This window comes from Mobula birostris, chromosome 9 (genome assembly GCF_030028105.1).
Source record: "Mobula birostris isolate sMobBir1 chromosome 9, sMobBir1.hap1, whole genome shotgun sequence".
NCBI classification, from domain to species: domain Eukaryota; kingdom Metazoa; phylum Chordata; class Chondrichthyes; order Myliobatiformes; family Myliobatidae; genus Mobula; species Mobula birostris.
In genome coordinates, this window is record NC_092378.1 from 100,862,557 (window position 1) to 100,882,963 (window position 20,407).

Below are 20,407 nucleotides of genomic sequence, written 5' to 3' on the forward strand. Positions count from 1 at the left end.
AATGAAGGAGACCTGATTCTGTTGCACTCAGAATGGGGTTGACGTGCATGTGGGGATGTCCCTTATATAATTACAGTGGGAACAGGTTTGAGAAATGCTGAGATTATGTGATTATATGCATCAGTTTGTTGAGTTTGACAACACAAGATCATAGAAACAGAAAGGAGAAATGCTAGAAATTAGCATCTAAAAGGATGATCCAATCAAAAACAAGAGAAAGTCTACAGATGCTGGAAATCAAAGCAATACACACAAAAATGCTGGAGGGATTCAGCAGACCAGGCAGCATCTATGGAAAAAAGTAGGGTTGACTTTCAGGCCAAGACCCTTCGGCAGGACTGGAGAAAAAGAGAAGATTTCTCCAGCCCTGCTGAAGGATCTCTGCCTAAAACGTCAGCTGTACTTTTTTCCACAGATGCTGCCTGGCCTGCTGAGTTCGTCCAGCATTTTATGTGTGTTGCTGTAAAAGGGTGAGATTGTTTTGGTTGAAATTGGAGTCCGGATGAAAAGAGACGAGACTGCTGGTGCTGGAACGTGCTCACTGCAGCAACTCAGTGCATCAAGCAACATCTTTGGAGGCAAATGGTGTCAGTCAGTGTTTTGGGTGGAGACCCTGGAGGGGGATGTGCTTTCATGCCTGAAATGATGACCTATCTTTTTCAAAAACTGTTCAGCTTGTTGTGCTATAGTGCTAATCAGTACGAAGTTTATAAATAAACTGCAAATTACCATTACACAGACATGTAACACTCCTTCAAGAGGTGTCAGTTGCAACTCTGTCAGTACTACTCTTGTCTCTGTCAGCAGTTGTAGCATCAGAACTCTCACCAAAAGTCCTTAAGCACAGAAACCTCACCCTGATAATCCATAGAACCATAGAACCATAGAAACTACAGCACGGAAACAGGCCTTTTGGCCCTTCTTGGGTGTGCCGAACCATTTTCTGCCTAGTTCTACTGACCTGCACACGGACTATATCCCTCCATACACCTCCCATCCATGTATCTGTCCAATTTATTCTTAAATATTAAAAAAGAACCCGCATTTACCACCTCGTCTGGCAGCTCATTCCGTACTCCCACCACTCTCTGTGTGAAGAAGCCCCCCCTAATGTTCCCTTTAAACTTTTCCCCCCTCACCCTTAACCCATGTCCTCTGGTTTTTTCCTCACCTTGCCTCAGTGGAAAAAGCCTGCTTGCATTCACTCTATCAATACCCATCATAATTTTATATACCTCTATCAAATCTCCCCTCATTCTTCTACGCTCCAGGGAATAAAGTCCTAACCTATTCAACCTTTCTCTGTAACTGAGTTTCTCAAGTCCCGGCAACATCCTTCTAAACCTTCTCTGCACTCTTTCAACCTTATTTATATCCTTCCTGTAATTTGGTGACCAAAACTGTACACAATACTCCAGATTCAACCTCATCATAACATTCCAGCTCTTATACTCAATACTTTGATTAATAAAGGCCAATGTACCAAAAGCTCTCTTTACAACCTTATCTACCTGTGACACCACTTTTAGGGAATTTTGTATCTGTATTCCCAGATCCCTCTGTTCCACTGCACTCCTCAGTGCCTTACCATTAACCCTGTATGTTCTAGCAACACTCATCAAAGTTGCTGGTGAACGCAGCAGGCCAGGCAGCATCTGTAGGAAGAGGTGCTGCCTGGCCTGCTGCGTTCACCAGCAACTTTGATGTGTGTTGCTTGAATTTCCAGCATCTGTAGAATTCCTGTTGTTTCCTGTATGTTCTACTTTGGTTTGTCCTTCCAATGTGCAATACCTCACACTTGTCTGTATTAAACTCCATCTGCCGTTTTTCAGCCCATTTTTCCAGCTGGTCCAAGTCCCTCTGTAGGCTCTGAAAACCTTCCTCACTGTCTACTACACCTCCAATCTTTGTATCATCAGCAAATTTGCTGATCCAATTTACCACATTATCATCCGGATCATTGACATAGATGACAAATAACAATGGACCCAGCACTGATCCCTGTGGCACACCACTAGTCACAGGCCTCCACTCGGAGAAGCAATTCTCTACTACCACTCTTTGGCTTCTTCCATTGAGCCAACGTCTAATCCAATTTACCACCTCTCCATGTATACCTAGCGACTGAATTTTCCTAACTAACCTCCCATGCGGGACCTTGTCAAAGGCCTTACTGAAGTCCATGTAGACAATATCCACTGCCTTCCCTTCATCCACTGTCCTGGTAACCTCCTCGAAAAACTCCAATAGATTGGTCAAACATGACCTACCACGCACAAAGCCATGTTGACTCTCCCTAATAAGTCCCTGTCTATCCAAATGCTTGTAGATTCTGTCTCTTAGTACTCCCTCCAATAACTTACCTACTACCGACGTTAAACTTACTGGCCTATAATTTCCTGGATTACTTTTCGATCCTTTTTTAAACAACGGAACAACATGAGCCACTCTCCAATCCTCCGGCACCTCACCTGTAAACAGTGACATTTTGAATATTTCAGCCAGGGCCCCCACAATTTCAACACTAGTCTCCTTCAAGGTCCGAGGGAACATCCTGTCAGGTCCCGGGGATTTATCCACTTTAATTTTCCTCAAGACAGCAAGGACCTCCTCCTTTTCGATCTGTACAGTTTCCATGATCTCACTACTTGTTTCCCTTAATTCCATAGACTTCATGCCAGTTTCCTTAGTAAATACAGACACAAAAAACCTATTTAAGATCTCCCCCATTTCCTTTGGTTCCTCACATAGCCGACCACTCTGATCTTCAAGAGGACCAATTTTATCCCTTACAATCCTTTTGCTCTTAATATACCTGTAAAAGCTCTTTGGATTATCCTTCACTTTGACTGCCAAGGCAACCTCATGTCTTCTTTTAGCCCTCCTGATTTCTTTCTTAAGTATTTTCTTGCACTTCTTATACTCCTCAAACACCTTATTTACTCCCTGCTTCCTATACATGTCATACAACTCCCTCTTCTTCTTTATCAGAGTTGCAATATCCCTTGAGAACCAAGGTTCCTTATTCCTATTCACTTTGCCTTTAATCCTGACAGGAACATACAAATTCTGCACTCTCAAAATTTCTCCTTTGAAGGCTTCCCACCTACCGATCACATCCTTGCCAGAGAACAACCTGTCCCAATCCACGCTTTTTAGATCCTTTCTCATTTCTTCAAATTTGGCCGCCTTCCAGTTAAGAACCTCAACCCTAGGACCAGATCTATCCTTGCCCATGATCAAGTTGAAACTAATGGTATTATGATCACTGGAACCAAAGTGCTCCCCTACACAGACTTCCGTCACTTGTCCTAACTCGTTTCCTAACAGGAGATCCAATATTACATCCCCTCTAGTTGGTCCCTCTATATATTGATTTAGAAAACTTTCCTGAACACATTTTACAAACTCTAAACCATCTAGACCCCTAACAGTATGGGAGACCCAATCAATATATGGAAAATTAAAATCCCCTACCACCACAACTTTATGTTTCCTGCAGTTGCCTGCTATCTCTCTGCAGATTTGCTCTTCCAATTCCCTTTGCCTATTGGGTGGTCTGTAATACAATCCCACTAATGTGGCCATACCTTTCCTGTTTCTCAGCTCCACCCACAAGGACTCAGTAGACAAGCCCTCTAATCTGTCCTGCCTGAGCACTGCTGTAATATTTTCCCTAACAAGCAATGCCACTCCCCCACCTTTCATTCCTCTGCCTCGATCACATCTGAAACATTGGAACCCTGGAATATTAAGCTGCCAGTCCTGCCCCTCCTGTAGCCAAGTTTCACTATTTGCTACAACGTCATAATTCCACGTGTCAATCCCCGCCCTCAACTCATCCGCCTTCCCCGCAATACTCCTAGCATTGAAATATATACACCTCAGAAAATTTTTACCAACACTCATAGAAAACATAGAAAATAGGTGCAGGAGTAGCCCTTTCGGCCCTTCGAGCCTGCACCGCCATTTATTATGATCATGGCTGATCATCCAACTCAGAACCCTGCACCAGCCTTCCCTCCATACCCTCTGATCCCCCTAGCCACAAGGGCCATATCTAACTCCCTCTTAAATATAGCCAATGAACTGACCTCAACTGTTTCCTGTGGCAGAGAATTCCACAGATTCACCACTCTCTGTGTGAAGAAGTTTTTCCTAATCTCAGTCCTAAAAGGCTTCACCTTTATCCTCAAACTGTGACCCCTCGTTGTGGACTTCCCCAACATCGGGAACAACCTTCCTGTATCTGGCCTGTCCAATCCCTTTAGGATTTTATACGTTTCAATCAGATCCTCCCTCAATCTTCTAAATTCCAACGAGTACAAGCCTAGTTCATTCAGTCTTTCTTCATATGAAAGTCCTGCCATTCCAGAAATCAATCTGGTGAACCTTCTTTGTACTCCCTCTCTGGCAAGGATGTCTTTCCTCAGATTAGGGGACCAAAACTGCACACAATACTCCAGGTGTGGTCTCACCAAGGCCTTGTACAACTGCAGTAGTACCTCCCTGCTCCTGTATTCGAATCCTCTTGCTATAAATGCCAGCATACCATTCGCCTTTTTCACTGCCTGCTGTACCTGCATGCCCACTTTCAATGACTGGTGTATAATGACACCCAGGTCTCGTTGCACCTCCCCTTTTCCTAATCGGCCACCATTCAGATAATAATCTGTTTTCCTATTTTTGCCACCAAAGTGGATAACTTCACGTTTATCCACATTAAATTGCATCTGCCATGAATTTGCCCACTCACCCAACCTATCCAAGTCACCCTGCATCCTCTTAGCATCCTCCTCACAGCTAACACTGCCGCCCAGCTTCGTGTCATCCGCAAACTTGGAGATGCTGCATTTAATTCCCTCATCCAAGTCATTAATATATATTGTAAACAACTGGGGTCCCAGCACTGAGCCTTGCGGTACCCCACTAGTCACTGCCTGCCATTCTGAAAAGGTCCCGTTTATTCCCACTCTTTGCTTCCTGTCTGCTAACCAATTCTCTATCCACATCAATACCTTACCCCCAATACCGTGTGCTTTAAGTTTGCACACTAATCTCCTGTGTGGGACCTTGTCAAAAGCCTTTTGAAAATCCAAATATACCACATCCACTGGTTCTCCCCTATCCACTCTACTAGTTACATCCTCAAAAAATTCTATGAGATTCGTCGGACATGATTTTCCTTTCACAAATCCATGCTGACTTTGTCCGATGATTTCACCGCTTTCCAAATGTGCTGTTATCACATCTTTGATAATTGACTCCAGCAGTTTCCCCACCACCGACGTTAGGCTAACCGGTCTATAATTCCCCGGTTTCTCTCCCTCCTTTTTTAAAAAGTGGGGTTACATTAGCCACCCTCCAATCCTCAGGAACTAGTCCAGAATCTAACGAGTTTTGAAAAATTATCACTAATGCATCCACTATTTCTTGGGCTACTTCCTTAAGCACTCACAACCTTTCTATCAGTGGATTTGCTTGAACTTTTAACATAGTTTATTTTCACCCCAGCCACACTGTCAGCTCTGGCACTCTGGTTCCCATCCCACTGCAAATCTAGTTTAAAGCCCCCCCAATAGCATTAACAAACCTCCCTGAAAGGATATTGGTCCCCCTGTAGTTCAAGTGTAACCCGTCTCTCTTGTACAGGTCCCACCTGCCCCAGAAGAGGTCCCAATTATCCTGAAATCTGAAACCCTGCTCCCTACACCAGTTCCTCAGCCACTTGTTCATCCTCCAGAGCATCCTATTCCTACCCTCACTGGCATGTAGCACAGGTAGCAATCCTGAGATTACCACCCTCGAGGTCCTGCTTTTCAACTTCCTACCAAGCTCTCTATACTCACTCTCCAGGGCCTCCTCACTCTTCCTTGCTATGTCATTGGTACCGATGTGCACCACGACATCTGGCTGATCACTCTCCCACTTCAGAATGTCATGCAATCAATCAGAGACATCCTTGACCTTGGCACCCAGGAGGCAACAAACCATCCTGGGTTCTCTGTCACGACCACAGAACCTCCTATCTGCACCTCTAACTATCGAGTCCCCTATCACTACCGCTCTCCTCTCTCTCCCCCCTCCCTTCTGCACTGCAGAACCAGACTCAGTGCCAGAGATCCGGCTACTGCAGCTTGTCCCAGGTAAGTCATCCCCCCCAACAATCCCTAACAATCCAGTGCGCTTGTTAGGGATTGTTGCTGTATTTTACTTGAAATCTTTTAGATGAAGTTTATCATAATCACGCGAGTGTAGAATATTTGTTTACTCCGATTAATATTGGAGAAAGTATTACCAAGCAAAATGTTTTGGTTTTCATTACTTGATAGTGTGTTCTGTTATTGCCAGATTGGACAGTATATTATGTCCTTGCCTCTGCATCTGGAACCCTTTGTGACACAGGAGGATCCAGCACTTGAGTTGGCACTGCATTCTGGAAAACTCCCATACCCTCCAGAGCAAGGTAAGGAGAGATGGGTAGCTAACTGTGAGTAAAGTCAGGTAAAGTTAAGTCCAGAACTATCATGATCATGTTAAATGCTGGAACAAGTTGACGAGAAGTTACTGTCCGATCCTTTTGCACCTGGGCAAGAAATACATGCTTCTGTTTGGTTCAGAAATTTCACTGCAAAAGCATTTTATCCTGCATAATCAAATCAAAGTCTTTAGTATTTGCTCATTATCCATTTCAGATGGGAATTGGTGATGATGTAGGCTCCTGTGACTGCTGTTTGAAGTTGCTTAATTCTCAGTTGTTATGTCTGCATGATAGAGTTTTTGTTTGAATAAGGATTTGAGTCTTATTCGGGGTCTGGGTTTGAATGGAGTTCTAACGAAGTGGAAGTCCTTCATAACTGCAAATGTTGAGTCAGTATCCAAATTTCACCAAAATGCAAAAGCTTGCATTTCTGAAGCACCTTTTAAAAATGAAATATTAAACAACAATATGAGAAGTGAGGGAGGGGGAGATAAGGAAGATGGGCTTGAAGAAGGATTTTGAAAACATCTGATAAAGCAATGAGTGTTCAAGGACAGAATTAGGCAAATTTTGCTAATAATGGTTTTGAAGAAGGACAGCACTACTTTCAAAGATCATTACAGACTCAGGTTGGGGGGTGGTGTGCAGAGGTGAGAACCAGGCTGTAGCATGAAATCCACATTTAAAACTCACAGAGGTAGTTCGATCTTATAAAAGATTTACAAATTACAAATAATTTCTAAAACACACTGGATTTCCAAAATACAGATACAATTCCGATAAGCTAAAAAGACACACCAGTGAGTTGTAGACAAACGATTCACATGTCACAGATACTGAAGACAGAGGAACGAATTATAGTCACCCCATCTTTCTGTCATTCTTCTTGTTGTTCCTTGGCCATTCCTAACAAGGCTGACTGCCTTGTACTGTTTTTGTGCCACTTGTGTGACTTCACACAGATGGTCTAAAATCTTCTACCTCTGTTAGATTGCATGTGGATTGTGAGTGAACAGCCCTTTTTAAGTCCAGCCACAAATACTCATTTGGTTTGAGGTCTGGACTCTGACTTGGCCACTCCAGGACATTAACTTTGTTGTTTTTAAGCCATTCCTGTATAGCTTTGGCTTTGTGCTTGGGATCATTGTCGTGCTGGAAAACAAATTTCCCAAGTGGCAGTTCTCTTGCATGCTGCGTCAGTTTTTCCTGCATTTATTTTACCCTCTACCTTCACAAGACTTCCAGAGCCTGCTGCAGTAAAGCATCCCCGCAGCATGATGTAGCCACCACCATGCTTCACGGTAGGGGTGGTATGTTTTTGATGTGTGGTGTTCGGCTTATGCCAAACAGTGTTTAGTCTGATGGCCAAAAAGCTCAATTTTGGTTTCATCAGACCATATAACCTTCTTCCAGCTGACTTAAGAGGCTCCCACATGCCTTCTGGAAAATGCTATGAGATTTCATGTGAGTTTTTTTCAACAGTGGCTTTCTCTTTACCATTCTCCCATCTTAGGCACTGAAGCTTGTAACTCCTTCAGAGTTGTCATAGATCTCCTAATGGCCTCCCTCACTAGTCCCTTACTTGCAGGGTCACTCAGTTTTTGAGAACAGCCTGCTCTAGGCAGATTTACAGCTGTGCTGTATTCTTTCCATTTCCTGATGATTGACTTGGAAATCAAAGGGATTCCAAGGGATAGTCAGTGACTTGGAAATTTTCTTGTATCCATCTCCTGACTTGTGCTTTTCAACAATCTTTTCATGGAGTTGTTTGGAGTGTTCTTTTGTCTTCATGGTGTAGTTTTTGTCAGGATACTGACTCACCAGCAGTTGGACTTTCCAGATACAGGTCTATCTTTACTACAACCAATTGAAACATCTTGACTGCACACAGGTCTCCAAACACAGATCTCCATTTAACTAATTATGTGACTTCTAAAACCAAATGGCTGCACCAGTGATGATTTGGTGTATCATATTAAAGGGGAAGGGTGTGAATACATATGTATGGGGTCTTTCTACACATATGCAATCAATTATTTGGTGTTTTGTTTTGTAATTAATTTAGATCACTTTGTAGTGATCTGTTTTCACTTTGACATGAAAGTCTTGCTTTGTTGTTCAGTGTCAAAAGAGCCAAATTAAATTCACTGTGATTCAATGTTGTAAAACAACAAAACATGAAAACTTCCAAGGGAGGGTGAATACTTTCTATAGGCATGTACTTCATGTTCAAGAAGGTAACAGGGATAATCCATGTAATTATAGGCCAGTTAATGTTGGTGGTCGGAAAATAATTAGAACAAGTTTAACCCACACTTGGAAAGACTCTGCTTAGCTAGGAACAATTCACAGATTTGTTGGTGGGAGATTGTCTGAATGATCTAATTGAGTCTTATGAAGAGGTAACTAAATATTTTAATGAGTCCAATGCAGTTGATGTAACTTACCGTCAAAGGTCTTACTGAAGTACAAGGTGTCACGTGGTAGGCTTGTCTAAAAAAATTTAGAGCCTATGGGATCCAAGGCAACTTGACAAACTAGATCCAATATTGGCTTGGTAATAGGAAACAGAGAGTGGCAGTGGAGGGTTGCTTTTGTGCTTTGAAGTTTGTAACCAGCAGCGTATCACAGAGATTGATGCTGGAATCATTATTTGCGATCAACATTAACAACCTGGATGTGAATACCAGTTTACAGGTGATACAAAAATGAGTGATGGTGGTGATAATGATGAGTGCTGTCTACAGAATTATATTAATCTGCTGGTAAGATGGGCAGGGCATTGGCAGATAGATTTTAACTCTGACAAGTGTAAGATGATGTATTATGTAAGGATAGGACAAATACCATGAATGATAAGTATTGTGGAACAAAGAAATTTACTGTAAAGACCAAGAATCCTGAAATTGTAGCACAGATGGAGAGGATGGTGAAAAAGGCATATGGAATGCTCATCTTTATTTGCTGGGACATGGGGTATAAGAACAGGGAGGACTTGGTATGATATTATCAAACATTGGTTGGGCCACAGTCAGAATACCCTGTGGACAGTGACCAGTGTAGTGAGAGCTGTTGTAGATCAGCGAGGAGGTGTGTGGACGGGGAATGTAGGTGATTTAGCGCAGTAGTCTAATCTGGTGGAGAGAAGTGAGCTGGTTTTGATTGGTATGACATTGAAAATCATCACGGTGAGGGAGGTCAATGCTGGTCTGTGGGAATGGATTAGAAAGAGACATTATTGGTCGATGGAGTAAGAGAGTACCTAACGTATGTGAGTCAGGAGACAGTTTTAAATCGAGAGGTGGGAGAAAAAACAATGTAGTTCTGTGAGATGATAGATACTGCAAATGTAGATGTATAAACAGAAGATAATCCAATTAGATCAGTGCAGCCAACAGAAGTGTGAAGGTTGCCAAGGTACATGAGTAGATTATAGGAAGAACAAATGTCTTTATTTAGAGAAGTAAGCCACAGTGGGTGAGAGAGTCAGGGAGGATGGTATTGAAAGTGAATAGGTCAATGAGGTGAGTTGGGATCTAATTTAAATCATTGAGGATAGCATTGTGGCAATGGTAATCACTGGCAAGGGTTAGTCACTAATAAGAGGCTGTTAATGTTGGCCAGTGTGAGGAGCAGGGAACCAGTACTGGTGTGTGAGGACCCATTGTTAGTCAGTGTGTGAGCAGCTGAGACCTGGTGTTTGTCAGGCAGTGTGTGTGAGCAGGTGGGCAGTGTCAGTAATGTTGAGTGCATGGGAAACCAGCTCTGGTCTGTGAAGTGAGCCCTTCGGTGTAATAGAATGTGTGCTGTTCTCAGTCTTTGACTTCATATTAGAGTCAGTGTAGCTCAGTGCTTTGAAGGAGAAGCCTGTGCAGGTCAGTGTTAAGAGTCATGAGGTGGACCCTTCTGTAAAATTGGAATCTGGATAAGCTGAAATTGGTGTGTGGTGTCAGTAGGACCAATGGGATTATTTGTGTTTGCAGAGCGGTGGGTGAAAGGGTAAGATGAGGTTGCCAGTAGTTTGGGATTCAGACTAATTTGCAAAATAGATTGAAAACACTAATACTTTCATGGGAGCTTTCTGTTGTTCATTTACTGATGAAATGTGTCTGTTTGCTCAATTTATGTGCTTCAACTCTCTCCTAGGAGATGAGGTGCCAGAACTAGACAACATGGCTGATTACTGGCTGGGCTCCATTGCCAGGGCAACAATGCATACTTACTGTGAATCCATTCTGCAGATCTCGGAGCTTACACCCCACGCAACCAAGCAACTCATCACAGACATTGGTGAGAGTCATGTAAACAAGGAGAAGCATCTCTGTTGTATTCATTAAGTTATTATAGCACACAGCTGGCCACTTGGCCCTCGTGCCTTGTGCTGGGTCTTCCAAGAATTCATTCTGAATAGGAAAGTTTTTCTAAGCTTTCATTTCTTATTTCTTCTAGCATTTAAGTATTCTATCTTATGCTCTCACTGTAATGGTATACCCCAAACTCAACTATTGAGCTTAGAATCAGGTTTATAATTTTAAAATGTTATTTTATTGAGATACTGTGCAGAACAGGCCCTTCTGGCCCTTCAAGACAGCTGCCCAGCAATCCCCTAATTTAATCCTAGTCTAATCAGGGGACAATTTACAATGATTAATTAACCTACCAACCGGTACGTCTTTGGACTGTGGGAGGAAACCGGAGCACCCGGAGGAAACCCACTCGGGTACAAACTCCTTGCAGGCAGCGGTGGGGATTGAAGCCGGATCTCCTGTACCGTAAAGCATTGTGCTAACCACTGCACAACCATGCTGCCCATTTGTGAACTTTGTTATCTTGTGGCTCATCCTCCAGTCTCCCAGAAGCTTTAGAATTCCAAAGCTAATGTGACTTTGAGTCTTCATTCAGATCTTTTCTGCCTTGATGTTGCACTGCACTTTGTGCACAGAGTATATGAACAGCTCTGTAATCAATCTTCCTGTATGTATACCTTCCTATTCCCAGATTACCTCAGCAATGTAATGGACGCTCTTGGCCTGCAGCCATCCCGAACTCTGCAGCAGATTGCAACGGCTCTGAAAGCAAAGCCCGAAGAATTCAGACAAGCCACAAAGGGGCTTCCACGGAGAATGACGAGTGCAATCACATCCATGAGGAGTATCCAGTACTGACCAACAGATAGAATTCTCTATTTTTATTGAATTAGTGACACAGCGTGGAGTTGGCCCCTCTGGCCCTTCGAGCCACGCCGCCCCAAGCAACCCTAACAAACCCAATTAACCCCAACCTAATCACAGGACAATTTACAATGACCTTCTAATCTACCCGGTATGTCTTTGGACTGTGGTTAGGAAACCAGAGGACCCAATGAAAACCCACTCATTCCACGGGGAAGACGTGCAGAGACCCCTGACAGAGCGGTGCTGGAATTGAACTCCATACTCCAGGACACCCCAAGCTACACTACTGTGACGCCCTAGTGATATTTTGGGAACACTATTCACAAACACAATCTGTTTCATTCTTATGTGGGAAGACTGTCATTCTGGGTGGCTTACAGACCAATTTTGTGAGTCCCCTATACTGGTACAATGGACCCTTCATGCTGAGTTGTTTGATACTGAGTATCTGATGTGGGTTCCACACTCCAATCTTCAGACAATTTGAAAAGGCCAGGATTGGTGATTAGAATATTGCAAGTGTTCTGATAATGGGTCAGGGAGGTTAAAATTAAACAGCACCATGATCACTATCTGTAGACACCTGAACCAAACCAGTGCTGGAGGTATATTTGCCCTTGGCTGTTCGACCTGGGAGTGTAGTATCTGCACCAGAGCGATCCTGGGTAGCCTCTTAAGCTTGCATGACTGAAAATGAGCCACAGCAGCGCCTTCAAAGGTAACACAAAGAGCCAAAGTCTTTGTAAATGATGCTAAAGAAACCAGCAAGAAGAGACTGAATGTGGAGGAAACGTTTGAGAGACTAAATGGCAAGAAAAAGTCTGTGAGCGTGTTTCAAGTAGCTCATGAATACACTTTCTCAGGTGGGACTTCAAAGTCCTCCCGACTGGAATCAATTTACTCATGGCAAATTAATTTAAGAGAAGTTCCAGAGGCCCTTCTCACAGCCCCACGGAGCAATGGAAGGAAGAGTACACAACCTCACCGAAACTACGCAGGGTAGGAAGACAAACCTGCATGATATATTGCAGGCGAGTAGCATAATGAGGCTGTGAACTGCATGGACTGCAGTCATTGGGTAATGAATTGTATCTTGTAGACATTGAGAAATGAAGTAAATCATTTTTCCTGAAAATATGTTTAAAATGTATTAATTTATTATAAGGTTGTGTGTCTTTGCAAAGAATATATGGAGAAATATTTTAACTGCAGAATTCCCTCCTGAAGCCTCTCTAGAATTCTTACTAGTTCATTTTTGGACCGTTCACTGTGCTAAAGGCATTATATAATTGCAAACGTTTTCAATTTCCTGGTGACAGCTCCTTGCACAGGTTTTTCTGGAATCTCTGGAAGGGATGGTGGTAGCTGGTTTGTCAGGATTGTGTGTGCCTTTTTCCAGCCAATATATATAGCAGTTGTGCCTGAGTCGTTCAAAAGCCCATTCAGAAAGGAAGGTCTGTTGTTTCTGTGTCAGTTCTAATTCATGCGGTCATTTCAGCTCTTCTTTTTCCATGTTTACTCATCAGGTAAAGAGCTTCTAGTGAACCTCTTTCCCTTTATCTTTTCTGGAATGCATGACTAGGATGGTAATGTTGAAAAAAGTAAAAAATATGTGGATGCCATTTATGGTAAGACTGGGGGCCAATGTCATTGGAAGGGCAGGAACAAGAGCTTTCCTTCTCATTTGATAAAAGCCTTGTCACCTATTTGATGTGGTGAAAGGTGGTTTCATTTTCGGATCCATCACCATGTGGCTCTTTCCATCTCGCAGGTATGGGATTAGAAAGCCCAAAACACTGAAGACAATAAACTGGATACCAGTCATAGCTCAATGCATAAGAAATTCACCTTGGAAATGTGTATGCAATTAATGCCGAGACTTTAATTGTCTTGCTGAGGTATCAAGTTTTGGATGAGGAGTTAAATTTAACTCCCACATTGGTGGGAGCAAAAACCAATAGTCCACATGTCAGGAATCAGGACATGAAGGATTCCACTGCATTCCAACAAGGTCACAAGTGTTACTAATAATCTGTCTGATAACTCCTCATTATCAGACAAAATCTGATGATCTGGCCAGTGCTATATTGTGTTTGCAGGACTTTGCTGTGCACAACTTGTTCACGGTGTTTCCTGCATTGCACATAGGCACAGCTAATGGAGCTGCTGCCTCAGAGTTCCAGCGACTCAGGTGCAATGCTGACTTCCCCTGTTTGGAGCTTGCACTCTCCCGCTGTAACCGCAAGGGTGTCCTCTCACATCCCAAAAACATGGTGGGTGGTAGTTTAATTGCTCCAACATACGGTTTGTAAGGACAGTTTACAGGAATGTGGAGAGAGTAAGTGCTTAATTGAGGTTGCAGACTAGGTTAGCGACAAGACTGTTTCTTTTTGACATTTGTAAGGTATTTCATTGCTATTAAACACCTTGCAAATGTCTTCAGGTGCTGAAAGGTACCATTTGAATGTAACTGGGAAAGTACATTTCCTAATGTGAGAATGCCCCAGTGTGAGCACCAGATCACTGTAAGTGTAAACAGTTGTGAGCCACCTCAGTAAAGAGATCATGAATTTATTCATTAATGTTATGAGCTGTGCAAATCATCCTGTAGGGGAAGATCTTGTTATTTGGGTACTCAGTTTGCTGAAGTGTGTGAGCATTAAGTTTGTAATGATGTGGAGGTCATATGACTGTATTGAGGACTATGATTTAGTAGCTTGAGAAATCTGATTCCCTAGGAGGGAGTGTCTTATGGCCCAGGAAGTCGATGTCTTCTGCCATGAGATGAGGCTTTTGTTGCTTCTCTGGGTCTTTCACCCATATTGGTCTTCCCTGCTCCTCTTGTTTCAGCTGCTCTTCATGCTTCACCTCATCATCCTTGTGTGTGTTTCTCTGGCTGTGACTGGTAAGGTTGTGGACCAGACAGCACAACATGATAACATCTCTGCACCTACTGGGCGTGTACCCTTGGACTGATGATGGGTCTCACTGTGTGGCACTCAGCCACTATAGAAGGAAAGTGAATTAATGTGAGAAGCCAGGGAAGTCGAGAGTAGCCCCTGACCCAGAACCCACCACAATGGGCAGTATAAGATGTGATAAATGGCGGACAGTTCAGTCTCCCTCAAAAGAAGCCATTGTGTGTGTTCCCAGAAATATGGCATTCACCATGAGGATTTTTTTTATGATTTACAACCACCTCCCCTCAAAAATAGAAGGAGCCTTTTGGAGGAAAGGTCCAGATTATTAGTATTAACCATCATGGGTACGTGTATGCAGTCAGTGACTCCAAACTAGTAGGAAGCCAGTTGTGCCAAGGAATTCAAGTGCCTGAGATGCCATCTGATCTTCAGAATCTAAATAGCTAAAATCCTTTCCGGATTGCCTCAGAAATAGTGGTAAGCAGTAAAATGGAGATAGTCATAGAAAGAAACTCCGCACAAGTAATCTGTTCAACCCACTGAGTCTGCACCAACCATCAACCATCTGTTTACACAGACCCTACTCTAATCCTTTTTTTTCTCCTCATATTTTTTGTCAACTCTCCCTAAATTCCACCACTCACTTACATGTTAGAGGCAATTTACAGTGGACAATTAAACTACCAACCCACACATCTTTGAGATGTCAGAGCAAACTCACACGGTCACCGGAGAATGTGCAAACTCCACAAAGACAGAGTCCTGGCGTGACCTTTTAAATTACGATAAACGCGAGAATCTAGCACTCCCACTTGCACTGTGACCATTCAGTAAAGATTTAATCAAAAAAACTCCAATTTATGTAGGTATAAATGAGATGAAAATAGTGATGTCTTTAGTAGCATTTTTTTTACACTGGAAAACATCAGATGTACTATTGTGAAAGCACATGCAGTACCCAGTTAATTTTCCAATGAAGGCCATTCACCGGAACGTAATCACTAGGGCTTGAAAAACAACAGCCAATTTGTACAGTCATTACCTTTTGTGCCTCTTGTGTTGCTTCCAGCTCAACAATTAATGGGATGATTATAGAATGTTTTCCTCCACATCGAACCCTGGTTCATTTTATGGAACAACGTCAGTGGCTTTTACTCTGTCTTACTGTGTTGTACATATTCTGGGTACATTTGAAGGCACAGTGCAGAAGAAACTTTACTATGTAAATACCTTGTGTTATATCTGCTTTGGGATTATCTACTTGGATAGTATAAAGAGATCTTTACTCAAGTGGGGTAGCTTGTCAGGATGGTATAAAATGCATTAGATCTGCTTGTTAGTGTTAGATGTCTGTGTCCATCACGGACTGGGTGTGTTGTTGAGAGAACATTCTTTCTGCTGAGTAGAACTTTAGGAAAGTAGGACTAACTAGTCTGAGCTATTAGAAGAAACAGGGACAACATTTATATTTTTGTACCTGTAACTTTTAACCTTGAATTAATTTTCTTTCTCATCACAAAGGCATGATTCGGACCTTAGTCGAAGTGAGAAAGATGTGCAGCTGAATATGAATTGTAACCAGTGCATGATCATGTCATTATCAAACATCGTCGTGCATAAACATTCCAGCACACCTTGATGAGAGTCATGATCTACAATCTGGCTGAGTTGCCTAAATTGGAGCCAGTTAACACCAAATGTGGTCTGTATGCTGCAGCTCCACTTCACTAAGCCACTATCACCTTTGGTAACTAATAAATACTATTTTGTCAATACCCCATATGGATTGGAATGAGCACAAGGCCATTTGCTCCTTATATGTGTGCAGTCTGTATAATCAGAATGTCTGAACAGTACCACTTCTCTGCTTATTCCCCCCACCCTTGAAATGTTTCCCCTGCAAATGTTATCTGGCTTCATTTTGAATCTTACTGTGGTATTTGTTTTGATCATTCATTTAGACAATGCAACTTAGAACACAGGACCGAGAAGTTCAATACCCTTAGCTCTTTACTGTCAATTATCTGCTTTCTCTCATCACCAACCGACTTCTTAGGAGAAGCCTTAAATACCTGTTGCCTTTTTGTCTTGAACCCCAGTTGAGAACAGTGCAGAGTTATTGGAGTTGTACAGGCTGGGAGTTTGATGTATCAACTGGAATTGACTGGAGGGGATAATTCTAGGTTTAGTCTCCATTCATTGCTTCAACTTGAGTTCACAGGTGCAGAAATCCCAGACCTCCTGCAAGAGCTTTGTTGCCTGAGTGCCAACTAGCTTGATCCAGGTCAAACCTGCTCTCACTCAACTCCTTAGTGAGGCTCAGTCACTGGAGTCAAGTGGGTTTGCTTTGGGTGGTCCTTTTAACCTCAGGGCAGAAAGGATGTATTGCTACCTTAAAGCAGGTTGAACAATTGCCTGATACTGTCAGCATAGGAAGTATGTTGTAATGCTTTGTCTGAAACATACAACAATAACACCAAATTTGCAGATATGGTTTAAACAGTACCAAACCTGATTCAGTTTGAAGTAAGAGTCAAATTACTATCCTGTGCTGTAGTCCTTTAAAACATTTAATTCAGCCATAGCATAGGAGGTGATTCATTGTAAATGAAAGACTTGCTAGGCCACTTTCCAGACTCTAACTGTAACTCACTTGGGCTGTACCTGTTCCAGAGTGCTGGGACAATGTAGCTTTACTCTGTATTTAACCTTTGCTGTGTTTTGCTGGAAGTTATTTTATTTAAGCTTGTTAGGATCTGGGAGTTACTGGGAATATCGACATTAATTGACAAGCTCTAATTTTCAGTGAGAATTTGATGGCTAGCTACCTCCTTGATCCATTGCAATCCTGATAAAGGTTGTTCCACGGTGCTGCTGGGCAGGGAGTTTCCAGATTTAAACTCAGTGACAATGAAGGAAAGGTTAAAATGGTGTTATTAGTGTGGGAACATGTAGGCAGCAGGGATCCCAAGCACCTGAAACGCTTGTCCTTCTAGGTAGTGCTGATTGCAGATTTGAGAGATGCTCTCCTGGGGCTTAATTCATCTCCAGCAACCATAACTATCTTCCTTTTCACAAAGTATGACCTCAGTCACTTGAGTGTTTTCACCTTGAGGCCCATTGACGTCAGTTTTGCCAGAGTTTTCTGATGGTGCATTTGGTCAGATGCTGTCTGATGATCGAGAGTAGACTGGTTGGGTAATAATTAACTGGACTGGATTTACTTTGCTTTTTGTGAACAGAACATTCTTTGGCAATGTTCCACATTGTTGTGCAGATGCTTGGTGTTGTAACCATATTGGAAGAGTATGGTTAGAGATACAGCTTGTTCTAGAGAGTAGGTCTTTAGCAGTTCAGATGGAGTATTGTTTAATCCCATAGTCCTTCCTATCTCCACCGTTCTCATTCAGCTTCTTGATGTTACATGGAATGATTTGAACTGGTTCCAGGTCACTGGTCCAGTATGATAACTCCACTACTGTGGCACCCCATATGTATGTGTAAAACTGTTAAAGACCTCAAGAAAAAACTGTAGAAGATTGTATAGTAGTTCAAAAGTATTTGTTCAAATGTGCTTGTGATATGTTGATGTCGATTGTTACTCTCTACAAGCACAGGCTTTATTGCAATCTTTAAATCTGTAACTGATAACAGATCAATAATTCTGTAATTTATACTTTAATTAATATTGATTGAAGTTTACTTGTACAAAACTGAAAAGCATCACAGGGATTGTTTACAGAAGTAAATTTTTGATGGATTGCAAGTTCAAAAATGCAGCACAGTGCCTGGCTGTAAAACAATTTGTACTTTTTTGATTTTATTAGATGGCAGATAAAAATTCCTATTGCTTTATGCATTAACTGAGAAACATGTGGCCTCAGTTTAAATCAATTTGAACTTTCAAATGAAAATATTTTCATGACTCATTTACTGCGAGACCAAAATCTGTTAATGTGATTGACTGCTTCCACAGCAAGATCTTGACAAGTGTGATGGAAGAAGAATTACCTCTTGGGATTCAAAGTGCTGGCTTCAACTAGGCTGATCCAGTGAATTCTGGCAGGGCCACAAAGGCAATAGATGGTCAAAGACTTAGCTCATTTCCATAAAGTTTGAAGTAATTGCAGGGTGGGAGCCCTTAGATTAAGTCATTGTAAAGGCACCGACAATGGTGAGTCTTTGTGATGCAGTTAATGCTTTTTACAGAAAGCCATTGCCCAAAGCTTCTTTTGAGACTCCCATCTGATTCAGCATTTATAGTGAGGTGCCTGTTTAACACGATAAAAGGAAGATTGTAGCTATGTGTATAATTCCGAAATGTGTTTGATACAGAAATGCAACTGCTAGTTTAGACATAGCAAACTCCCACTACCTGTAATGTCATGCTGGCCAAATCATCTTGTGATATTACTTCTAATTTCCTTTGGAATGCCGACTGTACTTTTTTCCATAGATGCTGCCTAGCCTGCTGAGTTCCTCCAGCATTTTGTGTGTGTTGCTTGGACTTCCAGCACCTGCAGATTTTCTCTTGTTTGAGGTTGGTCTGAAACCCATAACAATGATTCAGGGATGGAAGTATTAACAACTGCACATGACAGGGCACCAGTAGGGTGACTACTGGTTCAAAAGGAGTGGCTGTAGTCACATTGAATAGGTAAAGCTGTGAAAAGCATTCTTAATGACTACCTCATGTTTCTGGAGCATATCAGGCTCAGAATTTATAAACCATGTCTCAAAATCCATAAGTCAAGGATTGGTAATTTTTTGTTAAAATGAAGAGGCACTGATTGTCCTGGATCTTTAAAAAAGGTTTCAGAGCAATCAGTGCCTCTTCATTTTAACAAGCCTTTATCAAGTGAGGCTAAGTAGCAAACATCAGGAATTATAAAGTGGTTTGAAATAAAAAGGATTAACTAGACTGATAGATTATGAGTTTATAGTTATGTATCTGGGCTTTGGGGGGGGTTTGATAAGGTAGCACAGATGTGGTTATTGTGTAAAATTAAAATACATGGGATTAAAGATAATATACTGGAATGGATTGAGAATAGTTGGGAGGAAACAAAATTAATGGGCCTTTTTCAGGTAGCAGGCATTGCCTAGAATTGGGGAGAAGAGTGGGTGGTGCTGTTTTCAGGGATCAGTGCTTGGGCCCCAGCAATAAGCAATACATATTACTGTTTTGAGTGAGGGAACTAATTACCTTCAAGTCTAATTGACACAATGATGGGAGAGTGTGAACTGTGAAGAACATGCAAAGAGGCTCCAATAACATTTAAATAACTTGAGAAAAGGGGGGGCCGGGAAGGTAGAAGGAGATCTGGGTTCCCACGTGAGACACCGTACGGAGTTTTATGTGCAATTTCTGCCCATTCTCATTTTCCAAGCACGTTCTAAGCTTATTGTTGCTCAGCTTTATAGTCAAATAAATTATGGGAGTGGTCTGGAAGTGTAGTCGATTTTATAAGGGCATCCTACCAGTGTTACCCAGTGTGTGTTATGTATTGTAGGATTATGTACCATTTGAGAACTGTAGCAAACAACCAGCTGCTCTGGGCATTGTTATAAGTGTTTCAGGATGAAATTGGGAGAACTGCTCTGCTTACAGAGAGAAACTCATTTGAAGAAATGCTGCTTGTCTTTCTGTAGGTTCTTTTGTTCATTTAAATTACGAGTTACTCTTCAGTACCTTAGTGAGTGAACTAGAAATATTGAGACAAGTAGAGTAGGTAATCGATCGTGTGGATAGCCAGAGGCTTTTCCCAGGACTGAAATGGCTAACATGAGGGGACGTGGTTTTAAGGTGCTTGGAATTATGTACAGAGGGG

At 42.1% G+C, this 20,407-nt stretch overlaps 1 protein-coding gene across 4 annotated transcripts in view; it reads left to right on the forward strand.

The window, feature by feature from the left end:
* cog7 (component of oligomeric golgi complex 7) overlaps positions 1–18,458 on the forward strand; it is a 68,033-nt gene extending 49,575 nt beyond the window's left edge. For all 4 annotated transcript variants that reach the window (XM_072268472.1, XM_072268471.1, XM_072268473.1 and 1 more), the window contains 3 exons: positions 6,352–6,466; positions 10,628–10,771; positions 11,480–18,458. In XM_072268472.1, coding sequence (XP_072124573.1) covers positions 6,352–6,466; positions 10,628–10,771; positions 11,480–11,646 — 426 coding nt within the window. In that variant the 3' untranslated portion in view covers positions 11,647–18,458. The remainder of the gene's footprint in view (positions 1–6,351; positions 6,467–10,627; positions 10,772–11,479) is intronic.
* The last annotated feature ends 1,949 nt before the right edge of the window (positions 18,459–20,407 follow it).